General features: G+C 52.2%; 1 protein-coding gene across 3 annotated transcripts in view; it reads right to left on the bottom strand.

Annotated features, from left to right (window-relative positions):
* ATP10A (ATPase phospholipid transporting 10A (putative)) overlaps window positions 1-21,262 on the bottom strand; it is a 158,470-nt gene that overhangs the window by 40,065 nt on the left and 97,143 nt on the right. For all 3 annotated transcript variants that reach the window (XM_074354282.1, XM_074354280.1, XM_074354281.1), the window contains exons 3-7: window positions 14,631-14,716; window positions 4,354-4,460; window positions 3,745-3,876; window positions 2,556-2,686; window positions 566-818 (exon numbers count right to left, since the gene is read on the bottom strand). In XM_074354282.1, coding sequence (XP_074210383.1) covers window positions 566-818; window positions 2,556-2,686; window positions 3,745-3,876; window positions 4,354-4,460; window positions 14,631-14,716 — 709 coding nt within the window. The remainder of the gene's footprint in view (window positions 1-565; window positions 819-2,555; window positions 2,687-3,744; window positions 3,877-4,353; window positions 4,461-14,630; window positions 14,717-21,262) is intronic.

The following is a 21,262-nucleotide window of genomic DNA, read 5'->3' as shown; positions in this document are numbered from 1 at the left end:
AGGTACGACGGCCCTGTGGTGCGGGAACCCCCTCCTGGCTCGGGCTGGCGGGTGGCTCTGGTCACACCTCGAAGCAGACGGCTCCCCTGCGTGTTCAGAGGGAATGGAGGCGGCCAAGGATGAGGAAAGGACTGCCTGAACTCCGAAGTGAGGTGACACGTCCCTCCAGCTCCCCAGACGTCACATTTCAGAGGAAAGAACGCAGCATGAACTGCCCCACGCCCTTCTGAGAATTTGCAGCTGATAACAAGGAGACTGATGGGTGACCAAGGAAACATCTCTTTGCCTCTTGGTGTGACAGAGACCCAGTGCCTTGAATGTGAGCTCCTCCAGGCTGCCTTTCTTGGTTAAGCTTGTCTGGCAGGAAACACGGAGGAGCCTTTGCTGTGGATGCTGCCAAGCCTCAGGTTCCCGAGCAGCTCCGACAGCCTTTCTGTTTTGTTCTCCCTCAAAAACCAGCAATCCCTGGAGCATGTGTGCGTACACGCACACACACAGGTGTGCAACTCTAACAGAGCAGCTCCCTGGCCAAGCCCAGATTGGAAGCCCCCAGCCCCAGACTCACCATTTGCATCATGGGAATACTCCACACCGGACACAGTGCATCTTCGGAAAACCATCTTATTCTCGGTTAAAGTGCCAGTTTTGTCGGAGAAGATGTACTGTATCTGCCCTAGGTCCTCCGTGATGTTCAGAGCCCGACACTGCAGCTGCGAGTCTGTCTCCTCATCATACAGCTCGATGTCCTGGTTGATGAAGTGCACTTGGCACACTTTGACAATTTCAATGGAAACATATAAGGAAATTGGGATCAAAACCTACAAGACACGAGGCACACGGAATGAGTGACGGCGAGGAGCCGGAAGCTGTGGAGTTAGTCCAATCTATTTAAACAACAAATAACTACAACCACAAGCAAGTGGGGGCTACACTGTACCTTTAAGAGCTTAACCAGGTTGGTTTACAGTCAGTACTGGAAAATACTAGGATACTGGCTGCGAGTTTAAACTAGGACAAGCCCACGGTCCCACTGCAGAGCGGAAATCCACTGCGGTGTCTGGAAGTGCGGTAACCATGGCTTGGACAGAAGCAAGCGTGTCGGCTTACTAAGTCGTGCCTGACAGAAGCTAGGAAAGGAAAGAGAGAAGAGAAAAAAACAAAGCAAAACACATAGCACAGTCAGAGTCCTCATAAGCAAAGTCACCTCGCACCCAAGCTGTCCAGGGGGCTCCCGGTGACAGGAGCGGCCCGTCCTGCAGACACAACCCCACAGTTCAGAAGAGACAGTCTTTTCAGAGGCTGGTTCTGTGAACAGAACAATTTTGTGTGATCTTGATAGAGAGCAGAGGGAAGAAGGCTTGGAGAACAGTCACAGGTATGCACTGGCAATTTAAGAGTAATCTTCATGGAATCAGTCCTCCATTTGTTTTCTTTTTTGTGTGGAGTAAAGGTATTGAACTGCTATCAATGGGCTCAGAAGGTCATATCCAGACTGACTGGTTCTCTGAGTAACTTCAGTATATGTTAATGCAACACCTGCCACAGTACCAACTCAAGGCCAGAACAAAACATGCTTTCATAAAAGGAGACTAATTTGGAAAGTTAAGACTGCTTTCCCTTGGATGAAGTACACATGATAAAAGACAGCAGGCAAAGGGCTAAGCCTCATCCTCTGTTCACTCTGCTCCTGAAGGTGGCAGGGATGCTCAAAGCCCCCCGCTATTCCAACAGATCCCCAGGGCACAGATCCTCAGTTAGTGATGGGGAATTGTTCAGGAGGCATGTGAACATAGTAACAGTAATGTAATAGTAATAATCATGATCATAATCATAACCAATGCTGCAAAATGCAATGTGATTTCCTGAATTGAATTCTGGAACAGAAAAAGCACATTAGTGGAAAGACTAATAGAATCTGAATGATGTTTGGGGTTTAGTTCACGGTACCAGAGTTCGTTCCCAGCTTTGACAAGTTACCGTGGTAACGTAATATGCTCGCACGCAGACACACTGGGTGAAGGACACGTGGGAACTCTCTATACTATTTTTTGCAACTTGTCTGTAAATCGTAAAATTGTTCCAAAATAAAATTTAGAAAAATTGAAATTTTCTTTTTCAAGAAGTAACTGAATGGTGGCAGGGGGAGGGTACAGCTCAGTGGTAGAGCGTGTGCTTAGCATGCACAAGGTCCTGGGTTCAATCCCCAGTACCTCCAGTTAAATAAATAAATAAATAAACAAACAAACAAACCTATTTTACCCCCACCCACCCAAAAAAAAAGTGTAGGGGGAAAAAAAAGAAGTAATTGAATGGAAAAATAAAACAGAAAACAAGGATCAAAAAACCAACCTCTCAAAGCCTAAGAGTCTTAAGAATAGCAAAGGAGAATTTTCAGTTGAAAAGCACCCCAAGAAAAGACCCTTTAGATACATCGGGGGGAAAACAGAAGGCAATACATTAGGCCGGTGAATCTGTGCTCCTCCCAGATGCAGAATTTGTAGGAAGTTCTCAGCGGGAATGTAAAGCAATTGTCATATGGTACTTAGTGTCGTTACCTGCAGAACTATTATCATTGTCAAAAACGAATACACCGCCGCTGTGACTGGGGATAAAGAGGTGCCGTCAGACTCGGGGACATCAAATAATGACTTCTTCTCCTGATAGCGCTGCACCCACAGTCCATGTCCTGTAGCAATGTTCAAAGAGAAGTGTCATTCGCCCGACATAAAAACAGGAACACTGCTAGTACAAATCAAAGCAAACTTTTAAGACTATTCCTTGACACAGGTGCATCAGGGTTTACGAGCCTGCTTGGGACCTAAGAAAGCAAAGGCTTGCAGTATCGCTGGCATCCACGATCGGCGTGCTGGGACTTGGACTCTGCCTCACCCCAGCCCTCTCCTGTCACTGGCTCTGAACAGCATCCCTGGTCAGAGTGCAGGAACTGGATGTGTCAATGAGAAACCTCCAGAAAGGAGTTTCTCACCGTGTGCCTCCCCAGGCACCGGTCTCAGCAGGCTCTGGATACTGCCCATTCCCATCTCTTCTTGGAGATTCAAAAGTCACATCTCACAGGCTCCAAGAGCCAACAGCAACACACGTTACCTCATCAATTGAGCCCCACACCTATCTGACCACAGAGCCCTTGTCAGGTCCTGTGCACCTGTCTTTTACCACCGAGCTCTGAGGCCACAGCACACCTGTCACACCCATCATACCCGTCTGTGGGACAGCAGCTGAGCAAGGACATGGTGAAGGTCATTTAACAGGGGGCTGAATGCTCTAAGACCTGCCAGGGGCTCTTGAGGCAGCTCGCGGCTTTGGAGACCAGCGACGGCTGGCGAGCACCGGAGTCCGCACACAGCCTAACTGCTCATCTCTTCTCGGGACCAGATAATGTCTTTCCTCCTTTCACAGAGTTCCCATTAGCAGCCTTTGTGCCTCTGCTACTATGATTCCTGTCCATCACCAGGTCATAAACACTTCTTCCACTGGAATCATTACTACTGGTGCAATGAAACCGTTCTCCCACCCAAGAGGTTGCCAATTCAAAACCTACGCCTTTGCGCTCCCCGACCATCTGGGCGGCTCGCCGTGGCCACGCTGATCAACATCCTGAGTCCACGTCGGGGGACAAAGGTGTGTGAAGTAGAGCGCTGAGTGGGCCAGGGTCAGAGGCAGCCAGCAGGCGCACCTGGCGGCCATCCAGCAGGGTCCACTCAGTGACCCTCAGAGGAGACTTACCGACCGCCGAAAACAGAGACATACAAACGAGGAGGAGGACACACCAGAGCACGTCGCAGTTCATCTGCCTCTCGAGCTGGCTGCGCTTGTAGCGGGGCCCGCTGTTGTTCAGCAGAGCCTTGGTTTCGTGCCCTGCGATGGGGGGGTGGGGGACACGCGGGAACACGGTGAGACAACACCCGGCAGGTGAGGGGTGGGCTACTCCAAGTCCATGGCTGGAGAACCGTGCTGCCATCCAACGATTCTTTTTTTCTTTTTAGTAGAGGTACTGGGGATCGAACCCAGGACCTCGTGCATGCCAAGCACGCTCTTTACCACTGAGCTCTACCAAGCCCCCACCCAGTGATTCTCACAGGACAAGCTCAGTCAAGAGAGCAGGCGACACAGTTAGCCTTAAATAGGTAACCACCACGGAGACGGGCACGGGGCGGAACAGGCCAACAGGCTGAGAGCTGGGGGCCCAGCTGTCACTGGAAGTGTTGCTCCTTTCTATTCCCCTGGTTCCCCACCGTGGGTTTGGGCCACTCTGATAATCAGGAAGTACACAAACCCCCCGGGAGCCGTGTCCCGGGGCATAGCCACAGGCGGCGGGCGACACGCAGCGCCCACCTGCGTAGATGACGATGCCCACGACGGCTTCGGTGTTGCGGACGGTGCAGCCGCGGAGCAGCAGGTTCTCCTTGTAGAGCCCAGCCTTCTTCCCGCTGTCGTGCACGCTGTCGGGGAACAGGCGGCACGCGTCACCTGGGTGCCGGCACGGGCCTCCCCGCCAGGCAGCGCCGCCCCGGGAGGGATGGGCGGCCTGGATGCGGCGCTGGCGGGGGGGGGGGGGGCTGGATCCCGGGGAGCGACGGTCTTGGTGGATCTCTGCACCGTAACGGGGCTTCTAGAAGCACCTTCAGAGCCTGACGCCTGTTCCGTTACTTGGCCCGTGGGCTTTGTGAATAAGAAATAGATGACTTCTTCTCTGTCCCCCATTTTTTTTTTGGTGGGGGGAGGTAATTAGGTTTTTTAAATTTATTTAATGGAAGTACTGGGGATCCCATCTCTGACACAGGGCTCCTGACACCTTTGTAGTAAGGGTGTGAGGAGAAACTTTCATTCTAACATGGAGTCTCTGACTCTGGTTCCTGGCGCAAAGCTCCCAAATGCCTGTAATTTCCTAAGTGATCAGAGCCCTAGGGACACCTTTTGTTCTGCTATTCGGTCAGGGAGCCCGGCTGTTCCTGACACAGGACCAAGCCTGTGTCTTGTGAGATCTGAAACCACCTCCGGTAGACGGTGTCAGGACTGAATTGCGCTGTGGGGCACCCACCTGCTGTCATGGAATAGCCTGGCTTGGGAAAGACTCACATGTCAGAACTGGTATCAGGACCACTGTAAGATTTTCACCACGGGACTGACCCCTGCTGGGCAGGGCAGCGCTGGGAGCTGGGGGCCTGGGTTGGGAAGGCGGCCAGGGGAGGCCCTGCTATGTGGTCTCCACCCATGTCCTGCTCATCACAGGGAAACTGCTCCTCACCAGTCCCTCATGTTGTCACCAAAGTACAAGTATTTCTCTACAAAAGGGGAGAATATTGGTTTCCCCAGTATCTTCTGCATCCTATTTTTCTTATAAATAAAAAGTCATAAAATTATTAGAAATATGAATATATTAAATGTGAAATGCGGTGAATTCCATGAGACACTCTTATGCATCCAGGTTTCACTACTACTTGGATTCAGGAATATCCCAAGTGGAAGCCACTGGTTTTCAAACTTGTCCTCGTGACCCACCGATGGCTGCACCCTCACCCCTGTTGGCCAGGACCGTCCACACTGGGACCACACTGGGCAGATGAGGTCCCTGGAGCCTGACGAGTGGGTCAACAGGGGAGGCCCTGGAGGCCTCCAGAACAGGGGCCAGTCTAACCTACACCAGGCAGGGTCCCTTACCTCCAAGAACAGGGTCTTCTAAGACCCCTCCACTTTCTCGCACCCTAGGTGGAGAGCCCTGCCCAACCCTCCTACACACCCACACCCCAGACTCCTCCTCTGCGGGCTTGAAGCTCACCACAGACCCCTCCCACCCGCTCCTAGCATGGTGCCCACTGACCACGGGTGCAGAGCTGGTTTGGGGAGGTACAGGGTCAGAGGAAGCTCACAAGGCTTCCAGGAAAACAGCACTTCCTGCCACATCCGGACCCCAGTACCCACATGAGGGACAGGGCTGCCTCTCGACCAGGGAAATCAATATATTTCATGGTGAAGAAAAGAAGCTAAGCTAAAGATAAGGCCAAAAGGCATGTGGGGGGTGGGGGGGCACATTTCCCACAAGCCTGTAAGTTACCAACATAGCACCAGTTCTGCAGAACTCACGCAAGGGAATGTGCAGGCGGAGAGGAACCAACACTGGGCGATGCCCCGCTTCTGGCAATTTCAGAACAGAGTAAAGGTTTGCTTTTGAAAGAGAACTCAGCCATAAAAAAAAAAAAAAGAAAAGAATACAATAACGCCACTTGCAGCAACATGGAGAGCGTCATTCTAAGTGAAGTGAGCCAAAAAGAGAAAGAAAAATACCATATGATATCACTCATATACAGAATCTAAAAAAAATAAAAAGGAGAGAAAAAAGAGGACACTAATGAACTCATCTACAAAATAGACAGATTTGGAGACATAGTAAATAACCTTATGGTTACCGGGAGAAACAGGGAGGGAAAGGATAAATTTGTAGTTGGAGATTTGTAAATAAGTACTACATATAAAATTAGATGAACGAGTATCTCCTGTGCAGCACAGGGGACTATATTCAATGTCTTGTAGTGACATCTAATGAAAAAGAATATGAAAACGAATATATGTCTGTATATGTAGGACTGAAACATTATGCTGTACAACAGAAACTACACCACATTGTAAACTGACTATACTTCAATGAAAATTTTTTTTTAATTAAAAAGAAAAAGAGATTCAAGACTGGAAACCTCAGTGCTAGCTAGAGCATCAAGAGGCTGGCGTATGTCAGACATCACCCACAAACTCCAGCTTCCACATCTGCAGTGAGCGGATGCCCCCTGCCACGGTTCTCTGCCAACAGCCAGCCGTGGAAGCCATTCCTCAGGACGGCAGGAAAGGACGAACCGTCTCCCTCCAAGTCCCAGTCATGCTTATTCAGAACAAAAGATGACCTCAAGAGAAATAGGAAACATGCGTGGCATTCGGCTTCCGACGTGACCTACATCTTTTTTTAGCAACTGCTGTGCTTTCTGATCAGACCAAGCCAGACCAGAATGGACCACAGCAGGTGCATCGGCCTGTTCAAGGCCCCGGTGCAGACATGCCATGAGGGGGGCTGTGTCCCGAGTGAATGGCCCTATGTCAGAAGGGGAGGGAGGCGGGAGACTGGCATCACCCAGCAGGGACTTGGCAACTCAAGTGCTACCGCGGTCTCCTGAGGGCGAAAGTCCCCACCAAGGGTGAACAGGCCCAAGGCCAAGGAGGCACGAGGCTCAACTCCAGGAAGACACTCCTGAGAATGTGAGCCCATCACACTGCCCTCAACACCTCCCTCTTTCTTACGGGTTGACATGGGTCCTTCCTGAATTCACATGTTGGCGTCCTAACCTCAGTATCTCAGAATATGAGTGCATTTGGAGTTAGATCTCTAAAGAGGTAGTTGAGTTAAAATGAGGTCACATGGATGGGCCCTAACCCCCTAGGACTGATTTCTCTACAAGATGAGGAGATATGGTGGGGAGGGTGTAGCTCAGTGGTAGAGCACATGCTTAGCATGCACAAGGTCCTGGGTTCAAGCCTCTGAACCTCCATTAAAAAATTTTTTTTTTAAAAAGAAGAGATCTGGACACAGAGACAGACAAGGGCAGAGATTATGAGGATGTGAGGACACAGGGCAAGACCACGGCCGTCTGCGAGCCAAGGAGAAGGGCCTCGGGAGGCACCACTCCTGATGACACTGACCTCAGACGTCCGACCTCCGGAACCATGAGACCACACACTTCTGTGGTTTAAGCTGCCGGGTCTGTCACCCAAACAAACGGATACATCCTTTAACATCTCATCTGCACCACTTAGCAGAGTTCCTCTTGCTCAAGGCCCCAGGCCTCTTGACTCATCCAGCCAATCTCTTCCAAATTAAAAACTGTTCAGAAGTGCACAGTGCACTGGGAAATGCCACAGGCGCGCTCCCTGGGAAGTGGCAGGGCTCAGCTAGTAAATGTCCTGCCTGGCTGTTCTTTCTCAGGAGGGGCTCTGTCTCTTGACAGCCCTGGCTCTTGGTAACAGGACTTGCATGGCAGCGCTGGTCCATCTGAGTCCCAGCACGGGGAGGTGCTCACAGGGGCCTGCAACCCTGGGGGTCGCCACCCACTGGACCAGACACAGAGGTGCAAAGGTGCACCTGCCGCTGCCCGCTCTCCCCCAAGGCCAGGGAGGTGGTGCCAGAGTGCTGGGGCCTTGGACAGCAGCCTGCAGCCAGTTCCTCCCCAGGTCTTGTGGCCTCCAGCACCCAGGCCTGGTCCCCTCCTCTGTTCTGTCTCAGGCCAAAGCTCTACCGTCGACTGGTCACCTGGACCAGCACCCACGGTGCCATTCTTCACCCCCTCATTTTTATGTCCACTCAGACATCAGTCCTCAATTTTACCCTGCTTCGCTGGCTATTTCCTTCTTCTTCTTTTTTTTTTTTTTTTAAATGGAAGTACAGGGGATTGAACCCAGGACCTCGTGCATGCTAAGCAGGCACTCTACTACTGAGCTATACCCTGCCCCACCTGACTATTTCTTTATTCCACCTCCTTCTTGTGCTGTCTGTGCATCGCTCAGAAATTTCTCTGCTGGAGCCTGCGACCCACTCCTCATAGCCTGGATGCTGCCAGCCCTGGCCCCTCCTGTCTTTTTCTCACACAGGCACTGAGCGATGTTTCCGGGTGCAGATTTGAGCACTGTGTCATCCTGGGAGCATGCTGCAGGGGCTCTCACTTCCTCTTGGTGCACACAGTCCACTCTGCACCCCAAGGGGGCCCTTCCTTCCCGGGCCTTCTGCCCCGGCCACCCCTACACAGCACGTCCTGCTACCCACGCTGACCATCAGTCCAGCATGGCCTGCGCTGGCCTGTCTGTCTCGGGGAGCTTGACCAGCTACCCTGGGCACACGTTTTGCAGCCCTCAGGGAGATTCTTTGCTGGTGACATGCTCCCCAGGCCCCCTGGCCAGGAGATTTTGCAGTATTCTTTTGTGCTTCCCCGTCTCCACTTGTGAAGAGGGGCATCTCTCATCTTGTTCCATTCTGCATCCTAGGCCTGCCTCAGGCCCTGGCAAATGCTGAGGCTGCCTGGCCCTCAGCTTCAAGGGGGGACCAGCCTATGGGGATGTTAGACACCAAAGGAGTGGACAGAGGCCAGAGAGGATGGGAGCATACCCCTGGCTCCTCCTGGAGAGAGAGTGCTGGGCTGGTGTGTCCCCTGATCAGGGTGATGAGCCCCCCAGGAGGCCCCCTTGACATTAGTCCCCAGTGGCCACTCCTCCCCCAGGACCACTGGGCCTCCTGGTGACAATGGGTCAGCTACTAGTGACGGCCTGAAGCCCTGTCCCCTCTCAGCAGAAATGGACCCTTGGCTAACAAAACCCACCTCCACACCCTTACTGGAATTTGAGCCCCTGATCTGTTTCCTGTGGGGACCTGACTGACAGGTGGGGAGGGAGAAGGAGGGAGAAATCCTTCCACTGCAAGTCCCAGGCATAATTTTCTTTAAAATCATAGTTATTCGGGTTTCTGTTTATCCACGCAGGTGCAGAAGTGACCTGGCTGTGTTTTGTGCTGATATCAGATTGTGTGGAGATGTAAGGATCAGTTACAGGTGCTGAGGTGAAGTGAAATATCTCCCTCAGAGTCTAGCTGACATGGTTACAGTTCATCTCAGTGCCTGGTCCTTGGGGGTGAGGACGTTCGGGACATAAACCTACACACAGCTCCATCCAGACACTGGCTGGGGGCTGGGGGCCCTGAACGGGGTGACAACGGTCTTGGAGATGTCATCGGCCAGGGCAGTCGGGAGGGGCTGCCCTGGGCTCTGGGTGGCCGCCCGCGTCGTGGGGCTTGGCATGGTCAGGCAGGCTCTGCGGCCGGCGGGGAGGGAGCCCAGACCCACTTTGCAGAAGACCTGGGATGAGAACAGGACCGGCTTCACAACTGGAGATGGAATTTTGCATCAGATGGCGAGTCCAACCAATCTCTGTGCTTTATTTATTCTTTAGGAGTAAGTGATAATGTTTGATTGACTTGTGGCCCCAAAGGCCACCCATCGCTCTGCCATCTGAAGGCAGAGCGAGCTGAGCAGGGCACCTAGAGGCCCCACTCACAGGCGTCCCGGGGAGCCGGGGGCCCAGAGCAGCTGAAGGGTGGGGAGGGCTGCTATTTCCAGTCCCTCTCTCTGAGGATCTCAGCAGTGCTTCACGACAGGGACTGCATTAAGGAACAGTGAGCATTCAAGCACACCTGACTAATGACGTCCCTAACACTTCTGTCTGCACAGCTTGAGCTGTATTTCATATACCATGAAACTCACCCATTTAAAGTGTGCAGTTCAGGGTTTTTTGTGCATTGACAGAGCGGTACAGGTGTCCCCACTGGCAAATTTCAGAACGTTTCATCGCCCAGAAAGAAACCCCGTGTCTACTGGCAGTCACTCCCCACTCCCATCCCATCCCACACCCCTACCCTGAGTCCACTTTTTGTCTCTTCAGATATTCCTGTGTGGACATTTCACACCCATGGGGCCCACACCATGGCTGACGCCGCCCCCCTGCACGGACTGTTCAGATTCATGCTGTGTCTCACACTCCATCCAATGTCCGCCACTGTCCTCTCCAGAATTAGGAGGGAGCCGGGCTCAGAAACTCTGGAATAACTAACTTTCCTAAGGCCACCTGCCAGGAAGGAAAAAAGCTGGAATTCAGGCCTGGGACTTCTTGGTACAATCCCCAGCAAGCTTAGCTCTTCAACAGCAAGTAGCTGAAGTTTCAAGTTCAAATGGGCTGGTCCAAATGAGTGAGACCCGCTGGCCTGCCCAGTGGCGGCCGTCCCGGGCTCTCAGGCTGAGTGAGGCTCTAGGGTGGCAGCTGAGTCTAGGCTGAAGAAAGGCGGCCCGGAGAGACAGTGAAAGCCAGCCAGCCAGGGAACTGGCCCCCTGGGTCTAAACCTCAGAAGTGCAACCCAGACGAGCCCACCCCAAGCATCAGGACCAGCAGAAGGCAGGGGCCTCCTCCCCCGCTTCTGCCGGGAGGCAGGACTCAGGACCCAGGGTGACCGGCCCCTCCCCTCTGCACTCTTCCTGGAGACTTTAGCCAGACTCCCTGCAGCAGGGCTGGTGGTCCCCCCCAGAGTCATGGAGGGAGGAGTGTTCAACACACTGCTCCCAACTCACATCCACCTCCAGAGCCCCTGGCTGAACAGGCCTGGTGGGGAGAGGGGCCCCTCTGCACCCTGATGGTCCTGTAGCAAATCCCAAATATCCCACCCAGTAGAGACAGTCAAGTCACGATGACACCGGGGTCTAGGCGGGCAGGGGCCTGACCTGGCTGGCACCCGGGCTCCCCGACTCCAGCAGGGCAGGCAGCTTGTTGGGAAAAGTAAGAGCCAGCACAAGGCTGGACCAGAGCGGGAGGAGGGTTCACCCGGGGAGAGCTGCCTTCCGACCTTCCTCGGGCAACAGGCCAGCGAGAGGGACACATACTGGGAACGCTCGCTGCTGGCATGGTCTGCGGAGCCGAGTCAGCCTGGCTGGCCATCCACATGAGACATCTTTCCAAGAAGGAGGCAGCTGGGGTGTGGAGCCAGCTGAGGGCCGGCGCGGAGGTGGTGCAGGGGCTGGGGGTGGATGAGGGGCGGCGGGATGCTCTCCTCCTGCGTCACCGAATCCCCCCGCCCGGACTGGAGGTCCCCACGGAGACCCCCTCCAGCCTGGCCTCGTGTTATCTTCTCTCTTCCTAACAAGCATCTCGCCTCTTTTTGAGGCGTTCATCTCTGGCCCTGTCGCTCCTCTTCAAGCCACAGTTCTAGAAAGAGTGGTTGAAAGTATAATTCCTCTTCTATCTCCTGTGTCCTGGACTCTACCCACCCCTCTTCCCCAGGCTCCCTGGGGAGTCCAACGTCCTGCAGACCAGCCCACCTTCCTGAATGCCCCTCTGCACCTCCTCCACCAAGTGCTGCTCCTGGAACTGGGTCCCCATCACACCCAAGGACTCCTGCTCCCGAGCGCCGGGATCACTGTGCCCTCATTCCTTTTCTCTCTTCCCCAGCCCTCTGCCCTGTGTTGGTCTGGTGCCTCCCCTGGCATCAAACACGACCTCTCAACCTGTATCTTTAGCTCCTGCTTCTCCAAATTCCTGACACTTGTTTTTTTCTGTCAGCTGGGTCCCTCCCTCCATCTGATGCACCTGCCAGCTGCTCACTCAGGAAACCCCAAACCCATTGTTCCTCCACCTATAGCTTCTCTGGATACAAACGTTGTGGACCAGCCATCCTCCCAGCCTCCTCCTCTCGCACTGGCTCTCCCTCCCCAGGGAACATTCGTGTTCCCTCCTGTACCTCCTCCTGAACTTCCCTCCGTCCCGGCTAGGTATATTATAGTAAAAACATTACTACACAGTCATATAGTAATAGGAATGTTAACAGCAGCAATGACCATCACAGTGGCCAATACTTATGAAGCGCCCACCCTTTGGAAAGCTTTCCGTGTATTAAGTGGACAAAGCTTTGCACCAGTGACACGAGGTGGTGCCTGGATTCTCCCCATCACGCAGATGAGTGAAGGTAAGGAGTGTGCGGAGCCGCCGCGCTGGAGAGCGTGGGCCCCCGCGTCTGCCAGCCTCAGCGCGAAGCCGGACCTGTTTAACGCCCTTGTTTAACAGAGGCAGCTCCCCAAGGGCAGGACTGAGAGCGGCTGACTGAGGCTGGCGTCCCCTCCAGGGCTAATCCAACCAGAGGGCAGGGCCTCAGAGGACCCCAGAGATGAGGAGGCGCAGGCTGGAGCAGTGTCTGGAGAAGGCGGTCTAGCTTTCCCTTTGGTAGAGCTGGCACCAAAAAATCATGTCCCCAGGAAGAATGTCCCCGGGACACTCTCCCTAGAGGCCGCCCAGCCCCGTTCATGGCAGCTGTTTCAGGGTCCGTGGAAACCCAGCACCTGTTCTGTTTTGCCCGCCTGGCCCTGGAGGTCCAAGGTAGCACCAAGGATGTGAAGCCCGGAGAAGGTGACCTGGGGGCCACAGCAGACCAGGTTTGGAGGGATGGTTGAGCATTCTCTCCCAAATTTACAGATTACATTTTAGCATTTTTTTGAGTTTTATCTTCTTTTAATGTGTTCCTTTAAGGGGTGATCTAACACTTGCAAGTTCCGGTGGATCCTCGGGCAAGAATTGGCAATTTTAGTGGGTGACGGGCTATCTCTTGCCCCAGATGGTTAATGCTTTTCATTCATGGATGCTCCCACCCTCCCAGCACAAGGGGAAGCCTACCGGGAGCTGGGCACACGCAACAATGTTGAACGTGTCAGCAAAGCCGAAGCCCTGAACTCACACCAAAGCTCTCAGCCATGGAGCCCCCTCCCCGGGAGCAGAGCGCCAGTCTCTCCCTGAGTGTTCGCCGGCGGCCACGCTGTGCCCAGGCCGCTAAGCAGGAGCCGGGTCTGCGGGCCCCTGGGGGCAGGACAGCGGGGGAGGCCCCAGTTCCCCATGTGGGTCACACCCGCAGTCCCCAGGCTCTGCTCACACAGCTGGCTCCCTCTCTAGGGGGACACCCGAGTAGCATGACACGATTACAGAAATTTCCAAATGTACCCAAGAGCTGAGGGACTGGCAACTTACTTCCCAGAGACCCACAGCCCAGCTTCAGCAAGTCCCAACCTTCGGCCAGGCCCGTGTCATTGATGCCCCTGCAGTGTCCCTCTTTTCTGGAGAAGGGGCTGGGCTATTTGGCACGCCCTAGATTAGCCTTCTGGTTCTGTCTGCTGCCTCTCTTCCCCTAACAAGAGCAAAATGAACATGCGAGCAGGCATTTCTTCCATTCGGTTCACTGAGTTAGCCCCAGAGCCCAGAGAGGGGCCCAACACACAGTAGGTGCTCAGCAAACACTTGTTCAGTGGCTGAGTGCATGAAACCGAAGTTTTAAAAAAATTTTGTTGGGGTTTTTTTGGGGGAAGGAGGAGATAATTAGGTTTATCTATTTATCTCTTTATTTATCTTAATGGAGTTACTGGGGATTGAACCTGGGACCTTGTGCATGCTAGTCATGCACTCTGCCACTGAGCTGTACCTTCCCTGAGTGCATGAATGAATGAACTTCCAGGAAGGCTCCGTGTAGTCAGTCGTGCCTCCCGTGTTCCCCACCTTCTGGGGCTGCTAGACGGAGGGGAGGCGCGGCTTCTCCCCACGGGCAGACCTGACAGGCTCTGAGCAAGCAGTCCCATAAGCCCCGGTGCAGGACATTGCTCCACCACAGCTGCGCCAAGGGGCAAAGAGCATACACACACTAGACCGCACCCGACACAGCGGACCAGCGAACAACACGGGTCTGACCTGCGCGGTTCCACCTACTCGCAGGGGTTTCCAGTTAACACATCTCTGCGCCGTCTGAGGTTGGCTGAGTGCACGCGTGCTGAGTGGACGCGTGCTGAGTGGCAGATCCGGAGGGCAGACTGCGGGACCTGAGCACCGTGGGTTTTGGGATCCCCAGCAGGTCCTGGAACCAACCCCCGCGGACACCGAGGGAAGACTGAATTTTTGACTGGGGCAGGGGGCTGGTGCCCCTCGCCCCTGAGTCGTTCAAGGGTCGGCTGTTTATTTACAGCCAGTTTGTCCTACAGGAGGGCACGCTCAGGAGGTCTGATACTCACATGCAGCCACGGAACCTCGTCAGGTCGTTGTTCGGCTTCTCACACTCGATCACGCTGGTGAACGTCAGAGGGTTGAACTCGGAGACCTGAAATTACAGCACGGACGCGTCAGAGAGACCTGGGTGCAGCCGTCCGTCCTGGCTTCCGTCTCACACCCACGGTGGGGACACAGCGTGAAGGACTCTGCCTCGTAACCTGTGCAGAGTCCAGCACACACACAGACATGTCTACACAGACACACAGATGTGCACACACACAGACACACAAATATACACATGCACACACAGACACACAAGCCAATACACACCCAAATCACACATACATATACACACAAAAACACACATGCAGACAGACGTATACACGTGCACATACACACATGCATACACATATACACGTGTGCACACATGTACACAACACAATACACACCCAATTCACACACACGTCTACACACACATATGCACACACATAGACACCTACACATATACACACATACATACACGTATATGCAGATATATACACACATACGCAGATATGTACACACACACAGACACCTACACACATACACAAATATATACACACACATACACATACACACAACACAAAACACACCCAACTCACATATACATATATACAAAGATACACACATACATGCATACACACAGATATATGCAGATATACACACAAACACATAAATATGGATACATACACAGGCACACGCGCACGCACGCACACTGCACTTGGCCCGTGTGTCCTCGTTCTCACAGCGAGTGACCGCACGTCACTGAAGGATGAGCAGTAGTTAGTAAGACGGGACCAGGGCACCAGGGAGTGCAAAGGGCTGCATCTCTAATGCCAAGTAAGAGCCTGTGAGGTACAAGTAAGTGGAGAGATGGGTGAGGAGGCCGACCAGCGCCTTCCAGCTTCTATACACACTGAGAGAAGCAGACTCCATGTGGCAAAGAGGAACTTACAACAAAAGCATCGTTTCCTCAATGTGTAAGATTCTTCACAGACACTTGGTGAAAAACATTAAAATAACCAACATCTAAGCGAACAACTTCTTTCTTATTCTGCCAGATGAAGAAACAACAGCCCACCACCAAGACAGGCTTTCTCCGAGAATTTCGCATTGACAGCTGACGGGCTGCCCCGCTCCCATGAACTGACGCGGAGTGGGGAGCAGCGAGGGGAGGCGGCGGAGGAACAGATCACTGAGTGCAGTTTCTGGAATTTTAAAAATCAGCTCGCTGTCATCGGGCTGGCCCTTCTCCTTCCTCCACCAAGAGTCACAACGTGGTAAGAAACTGAACTGTCTCTGCTCACACAAGTGTATCATCACCAAGAAAAGTGCAGATGGTTAAAAATCAGAGGAATGGGCGGGGGGAGGGTATACAGTTCAGTGGCAGAGTGCATGCTTAGCAGGCACGAGGTCCTGGGTTCAATCCCCAGCACCTCCATTAAAATAAATAATTACCTCCCTTCCAAAAAACAACAAAAACAAAACTAAACAGAAAAAAAAAGAAAAATCAGAGGAATGGTATAAACATCGCTGACACCATCCCAGGTAACTAGTACTCCAGCACAGCACCGCCCGCCCTGGCACCGAACACAGCCATGAAGGTTAAGTGCTCAAAAGTCACTCCCAACTGTCTTCCAGCATAGCATCTCCGTTAAAAGAACTCACTGCATAATAGTAGCTCAATTCAACAGCTGAAACTAAAATGCCACTTTAGAAGGCTCTTCTCTTTTTTTTTGAGATGATTAAGACTTTATTCAACTTAGTGAAGTGTAAAAATTGACTACATTTAAAAAAAATTTCATTGAGCAATAGTCGGTTTACAATGTTGTGCCAATTTCTGGTGCCCAGCACAATGCTTCAGTCACACATGAATACACATTTTTTCATTGTCATATTCTTTTTCACCGAGAGCTGCCGCAAGCTCTTGTATATATTTCCCTGTGCTATACAGTATAAACTTGGTTATCTATTTTATATATCCCTGTCAGTATCTAAAAGGCTCTTCTTGAAGTTTAATCAGCCATCAGCGCCCCCTCTCCCTGGACTGAAATGACCTCTGGCTCTGTTTAGAGTAAGGCTATGTTTCGAGGAGCCCTGTGTTTATCTAAAGCCCTGTGGATTATCTTGAAGCCGGCTGGTTGCCTTTTCCAGAGCAGACATCCGCAGATGCGGCGGCCAGCATGACCATGAAGGGAGTGAGTTCCACAGCACACCAGGGTTATTCTTGGCACTCAGGGAGAGCAGACTTAAAATACTCGGCCTCTGTTTATTATGCTTTCTCTCTAAGAAAAATGTCGTGCGCGGCTCCCAAATGGTGGAACATTCTGTCTCCGGGGCTCGAGAGCTGCCTTTGTGATGGTCTACCAATAACCACACACCTGGGGGATGTGCGTGCCAGGGTCACGGATGCCCGGCCTCACCTGCTTTGCCTGGAACTGGGCAGGGCTTTTAGAACTGGAGGGATCTTGGGGACTGTTTGGGGTTGAACTGTGCCCTCTCACTCCTACCCCCAGAATTCACAGGTGGATTTCCTAACCCCTGGTATCTCAGAACGGGGACTGTATTTGGACACAGAGTCTTTAAAAAGATAATTAAGTCACAGTGGCATCCTTAGGGTGAATCCCAATACAGTCTGCCTGGTGTGCTTATAAGAAGAGGAAGTTTGGACGACCACGTGGATGCCTCGATCTCAGACTCTGCGGCCTCCAGCTCTGTGAGAAAACAAATTTGTCCTTTGTGACATGGCAGCCCTAACAACCTGAGACAGAGACCGTCTGCGAGTCCCCCATTTAAAAAGGGCTTCACATCCGAGCACACCTTTTGGATGAGAAGATTCTACTTACACTGACTGTTTCCAACTTAACTGGCGATCCCATAACACCCTCATTTAAGAAATATATTTACTGATCCCTCCATCCAGTCATCTACCTGTCTGCTTCATTCCAACCTGGCTTCAAGGTTTTGCCCAAGTCACATCAGCCAAACTTTGGCTGACCCGGCCTCAGTGTGTGGACGGAGGGTCCAGTCTACCCTTCCATCCCAAGCACGCTAACGCCATTTTTTAAAAATGCAGATACAGAGTTGCGGAGGATGAAAAAGTTCTGAAGATGGATGGTGGTGCACATTGTACAAGAAGGTACCTAATGTCACAGAACTGTACGTTTAAAAATGGTTAAAATGGCCATGATTAAAAAGTCAACACAGGGAAAAGGGAACCTCCCTACACTGTTGGTGGGAATATAGTTTGGTGCAGCCACTGTGAAAAACAGTACGGAAGTGTCTCAGAAAACTAAAAATAGGAACTACCATATGACCCAGCAATTCCACTCCTGGGTAGATATCTGAAAAAAACAAACACATCATCTTAAAAAGACACAGGCACCCCAGTGTTCACAACAGCACTATTTACAGTAGCCAAAACATGGAAACGACAAGTCTGGAGATGATCATATTAGTGAATCAAGTCTAACAGAGAAAGACAAATATCACGCAGTATCACTTATATGTAGAATCTAAAAATAAAATGACACAAATGAACTATTTACAAAACGGAAACAGACTCACAGACATAGAAAACAAACTTATGGTTACCAGGGGGGATCTGGGTGGGAAAGGATAAATTGGGAGTTTGCAATTTGCAGATATTAACTGCTACATATAAAATAGATAAGCAATAAGTTTATACTGTAAAGCACAGGATGCTATATTCAGTATCTTGTAGTCACCTGTAGTGAAAAAGAATATGAAAAGGAATGTATGTAGGTACACGTATGACTGAAGCACTGTGCTATACACCAGAGATTGACACAACATTGTAAACTGACTACACTTCAATAAAAAACAAAAACACTATATAACAAAATTAAAAAATAAAAGTGGTTAAAAGGGTAAATTATAGTGTTACGTATATTTTACCACCAAAAAGTTTTTAAAAAGCAAATACAAACATTGAGACCTGATGGTGAAGAAACAGCTTACTTGATTATATTCCACTTGATTAGAACGTAGCTCAGAAATCCAGGAATTTCAGCACAAATACAGAGAAGTGGAGAGTTGTGTAGCTCAGTGGTAGAGCGTGTGCTCAGCATGCACGAGGTCCTGGGTCCAATTCCCAGTACCTCCGTTAAAAAAAAAAACAAACTACATTAGATTTAAGCCATCCGAGGGCCCCTCTGTAACTGCACCACCGACGTCATCGTCATCAGTTACCACTGAAATGCTCTGCTCTCTCACTAGATGCCAAGAATTTGCTCAGTGCTGTTCACCACAACTCACAGCACCACCATGAGGTCGGTGGTTTAATTTAATTTGGGGTGGTTAAAGACCATGCCCAAGGTCATGCCCAAGGTCAGCAGACTTCAGAGGGACTGAGGGAAGGTCCTTGACCTCAGACATCCAGCTCAGCCACGGACCTCATCGAGCCTATCTCGCATCAGCAAGAAAAGATGACGCCGTGTATAATAAGCCAGAAAGTGTACAGCTGATGCTACAGAAATTTCCAAATACGCTCACACACGTCTGAAAGTTTCAATGACTTCAAAAGCATGTGTCAAGTAAGTGTGCCCTGGTCTGTGTGCCGACACGCCCTTCCCATCTTCAGCAGTGCCCGTGGGTGCAGGGCTAGCGCAGAACTGGAGCGAAAAGTCGGGAGCCCTGGGATTCACCCCGAGTTCTTGGTGAGTGAAGAGCGGGCGCTTGGACCTGGCTCTCCGAGGTGTCTGGAGCCCTGTGGATGCACAGGTCCAGGAACGCAGAGGTGGTGCTCACCCACCCCGCACTGGGACAGCCGTGGCATCGGAAGGCGCTGCAGACACAGATGACCTGCGCGTCACAGGCTGTCACAGGCTCGGACTCCAGCCAAGCTGCCTGCTGTCTGCAGCCTGGTCACAGCACATCCAGTGTCCTGGGCCAAGTGCAGTCAATGACGTCACTCACTGCAGAGCCCGCACGTCCAAACTTAGCGGCAATAAAATGCAAACGGTCTCTGCTACTAGACTCCAAACATTTCTCAAGCTTCTTTGGACACAGTGACTTGACCTTATTAGGTGGAAAGGAAGAGGCAGGAAGGTGACAAAAGGGTGAGCCCCAGGCCCTGCCCTTGAACTTGCATTTCTCTGGAAACTGCAGCAGCTGAGAACTTTACGAGCTGTTACCCGAGGGTGGTCCCTCCCCTCTTCCCTCCACGGATGCCCGCACCCACCTCCTCCTGATGCCCGGCACCTCCTCGGGGAGAACAGGGATCTGTGCAGGTGCTGTGACCCCTGCTCAGCCACACGGGGAGGCCCGGTGTCTAATTCACCAGTGGCCGGACTGGCCGCTGAATGTATGCTTGATTCATCGGGAAGATTCTGTTACCAACCTTGTATTTCACATTAGCGTTAAATGAATTACTAATCAGTATCCCGTAAAAGCAAAAGAGGACTTCCTCCATCCTAAAACGGAAGCAGTGATGTCTGAAGAATGATATTCATAGTCCAGTAAAGCACACATTTTTGGAAATTGAAGTACAGTTGGTTACGATGGCTTTTTTGGGGGGTGGAAGAAGAGGAGGTTAATTAGTCTTTGTTTATTTTTTAATGGAGGCACCAGGGATTGAACCCAGGACCTCGTGGGTGCTAAGCACATGCTCTACCACTGAGCTATACCCTCCCCCCAGGACACATGTATTTAATAAACTAGTTTATATTGCTTTGCCAATGGGCTAAGCACATGCTACCAGCAGGGACCCCACCACCTAGCTGCCCACGTGGAGGTTTCGGAGAGAGGCCGTGTGTCTTGATCTCTGGGTGACATGGGTCCAGGGGAGGGTGGTGAGACGACATGCAGAGCCCGGTACCACCACCATCACCTCCTGCACTGGTGGCGGGACATGGACAGGCAGGTGCTCCTGTTCTCTGCCTCTGGGACCCTGTCCTGAAAATGCTCTCTGTGTCGCCTGCCAGGATGCTCCTCTCCCAAGGGACTCAGGGTTCCCCTCCACCTCCAGTCTCAACATCACTATCCCACAGTGGCCTTAGAAGACTGATCGCCTACAGCAGCTGCCACTCTACAGGATGAAACCCGCACCTCCAAGCAGCAGCCAGGCTCTGCCTGCCCCACCCCACCCCCGCTGACCCCTTCAGCTGCCACCACCCCCAGCACCTGTTCCTGCCCTGGAGAAGCCAACACTTTTCCGCATGGCTTCCTTTGCGCTCCCACCTGACTCCCCCTGGCTCACTGTGCCCTCCATTTAGGATGTGACAGCCCCCTGCCCTCGGTTGGGCAGGCAGGTGTGGCTGCGTCAAGCCTGCACGGCCCCAGCACACACCGCTCCTTCACCTCAGGGTCCCTGAGGACAGGAGCTCTGCTTTCTTGAGACCAGCGCAAGGCCTGGTGCACAAGGCCCGGGGCTGACGGGTGCTTATCCTGCAAGGATCTCACGCACCACAAGCTTCCAAACAGACCCAGTGCTCTGTGCGGAGCACTCCTGGAGGCCTCGACCCCTTGCTTACCGGGCGCCCGTCACCTGGCACTAAGGCACACGGGGCTGCCAGGGGGGCTCCAGAAAACACGGCCCCTCTTCTACAAGCCTGAGTGCGTGTCACTCGGTGGCAACATGAAACAGTTTCTTCAC

This window comes from Camelus bactrianus, chromosome 27, assembly GCF_048773025.1.
Source record: "Camelus bactrianus isolate YW-2024 breed Bactrian camel chromosome 27, ASM4877302v1, whole genome shotgun sequence".
NCBI classification, from domain to species: Eukaryota; Metazoa; Chordata; class Mammalia; order Artiodactyla; family Camelidae; genus Camelus; species Camelus bactrianus.
Note: the sequence above shows the minus strand (reverse complement) of the source record. Positions and strands in the feature narration are given on the sequence as shown.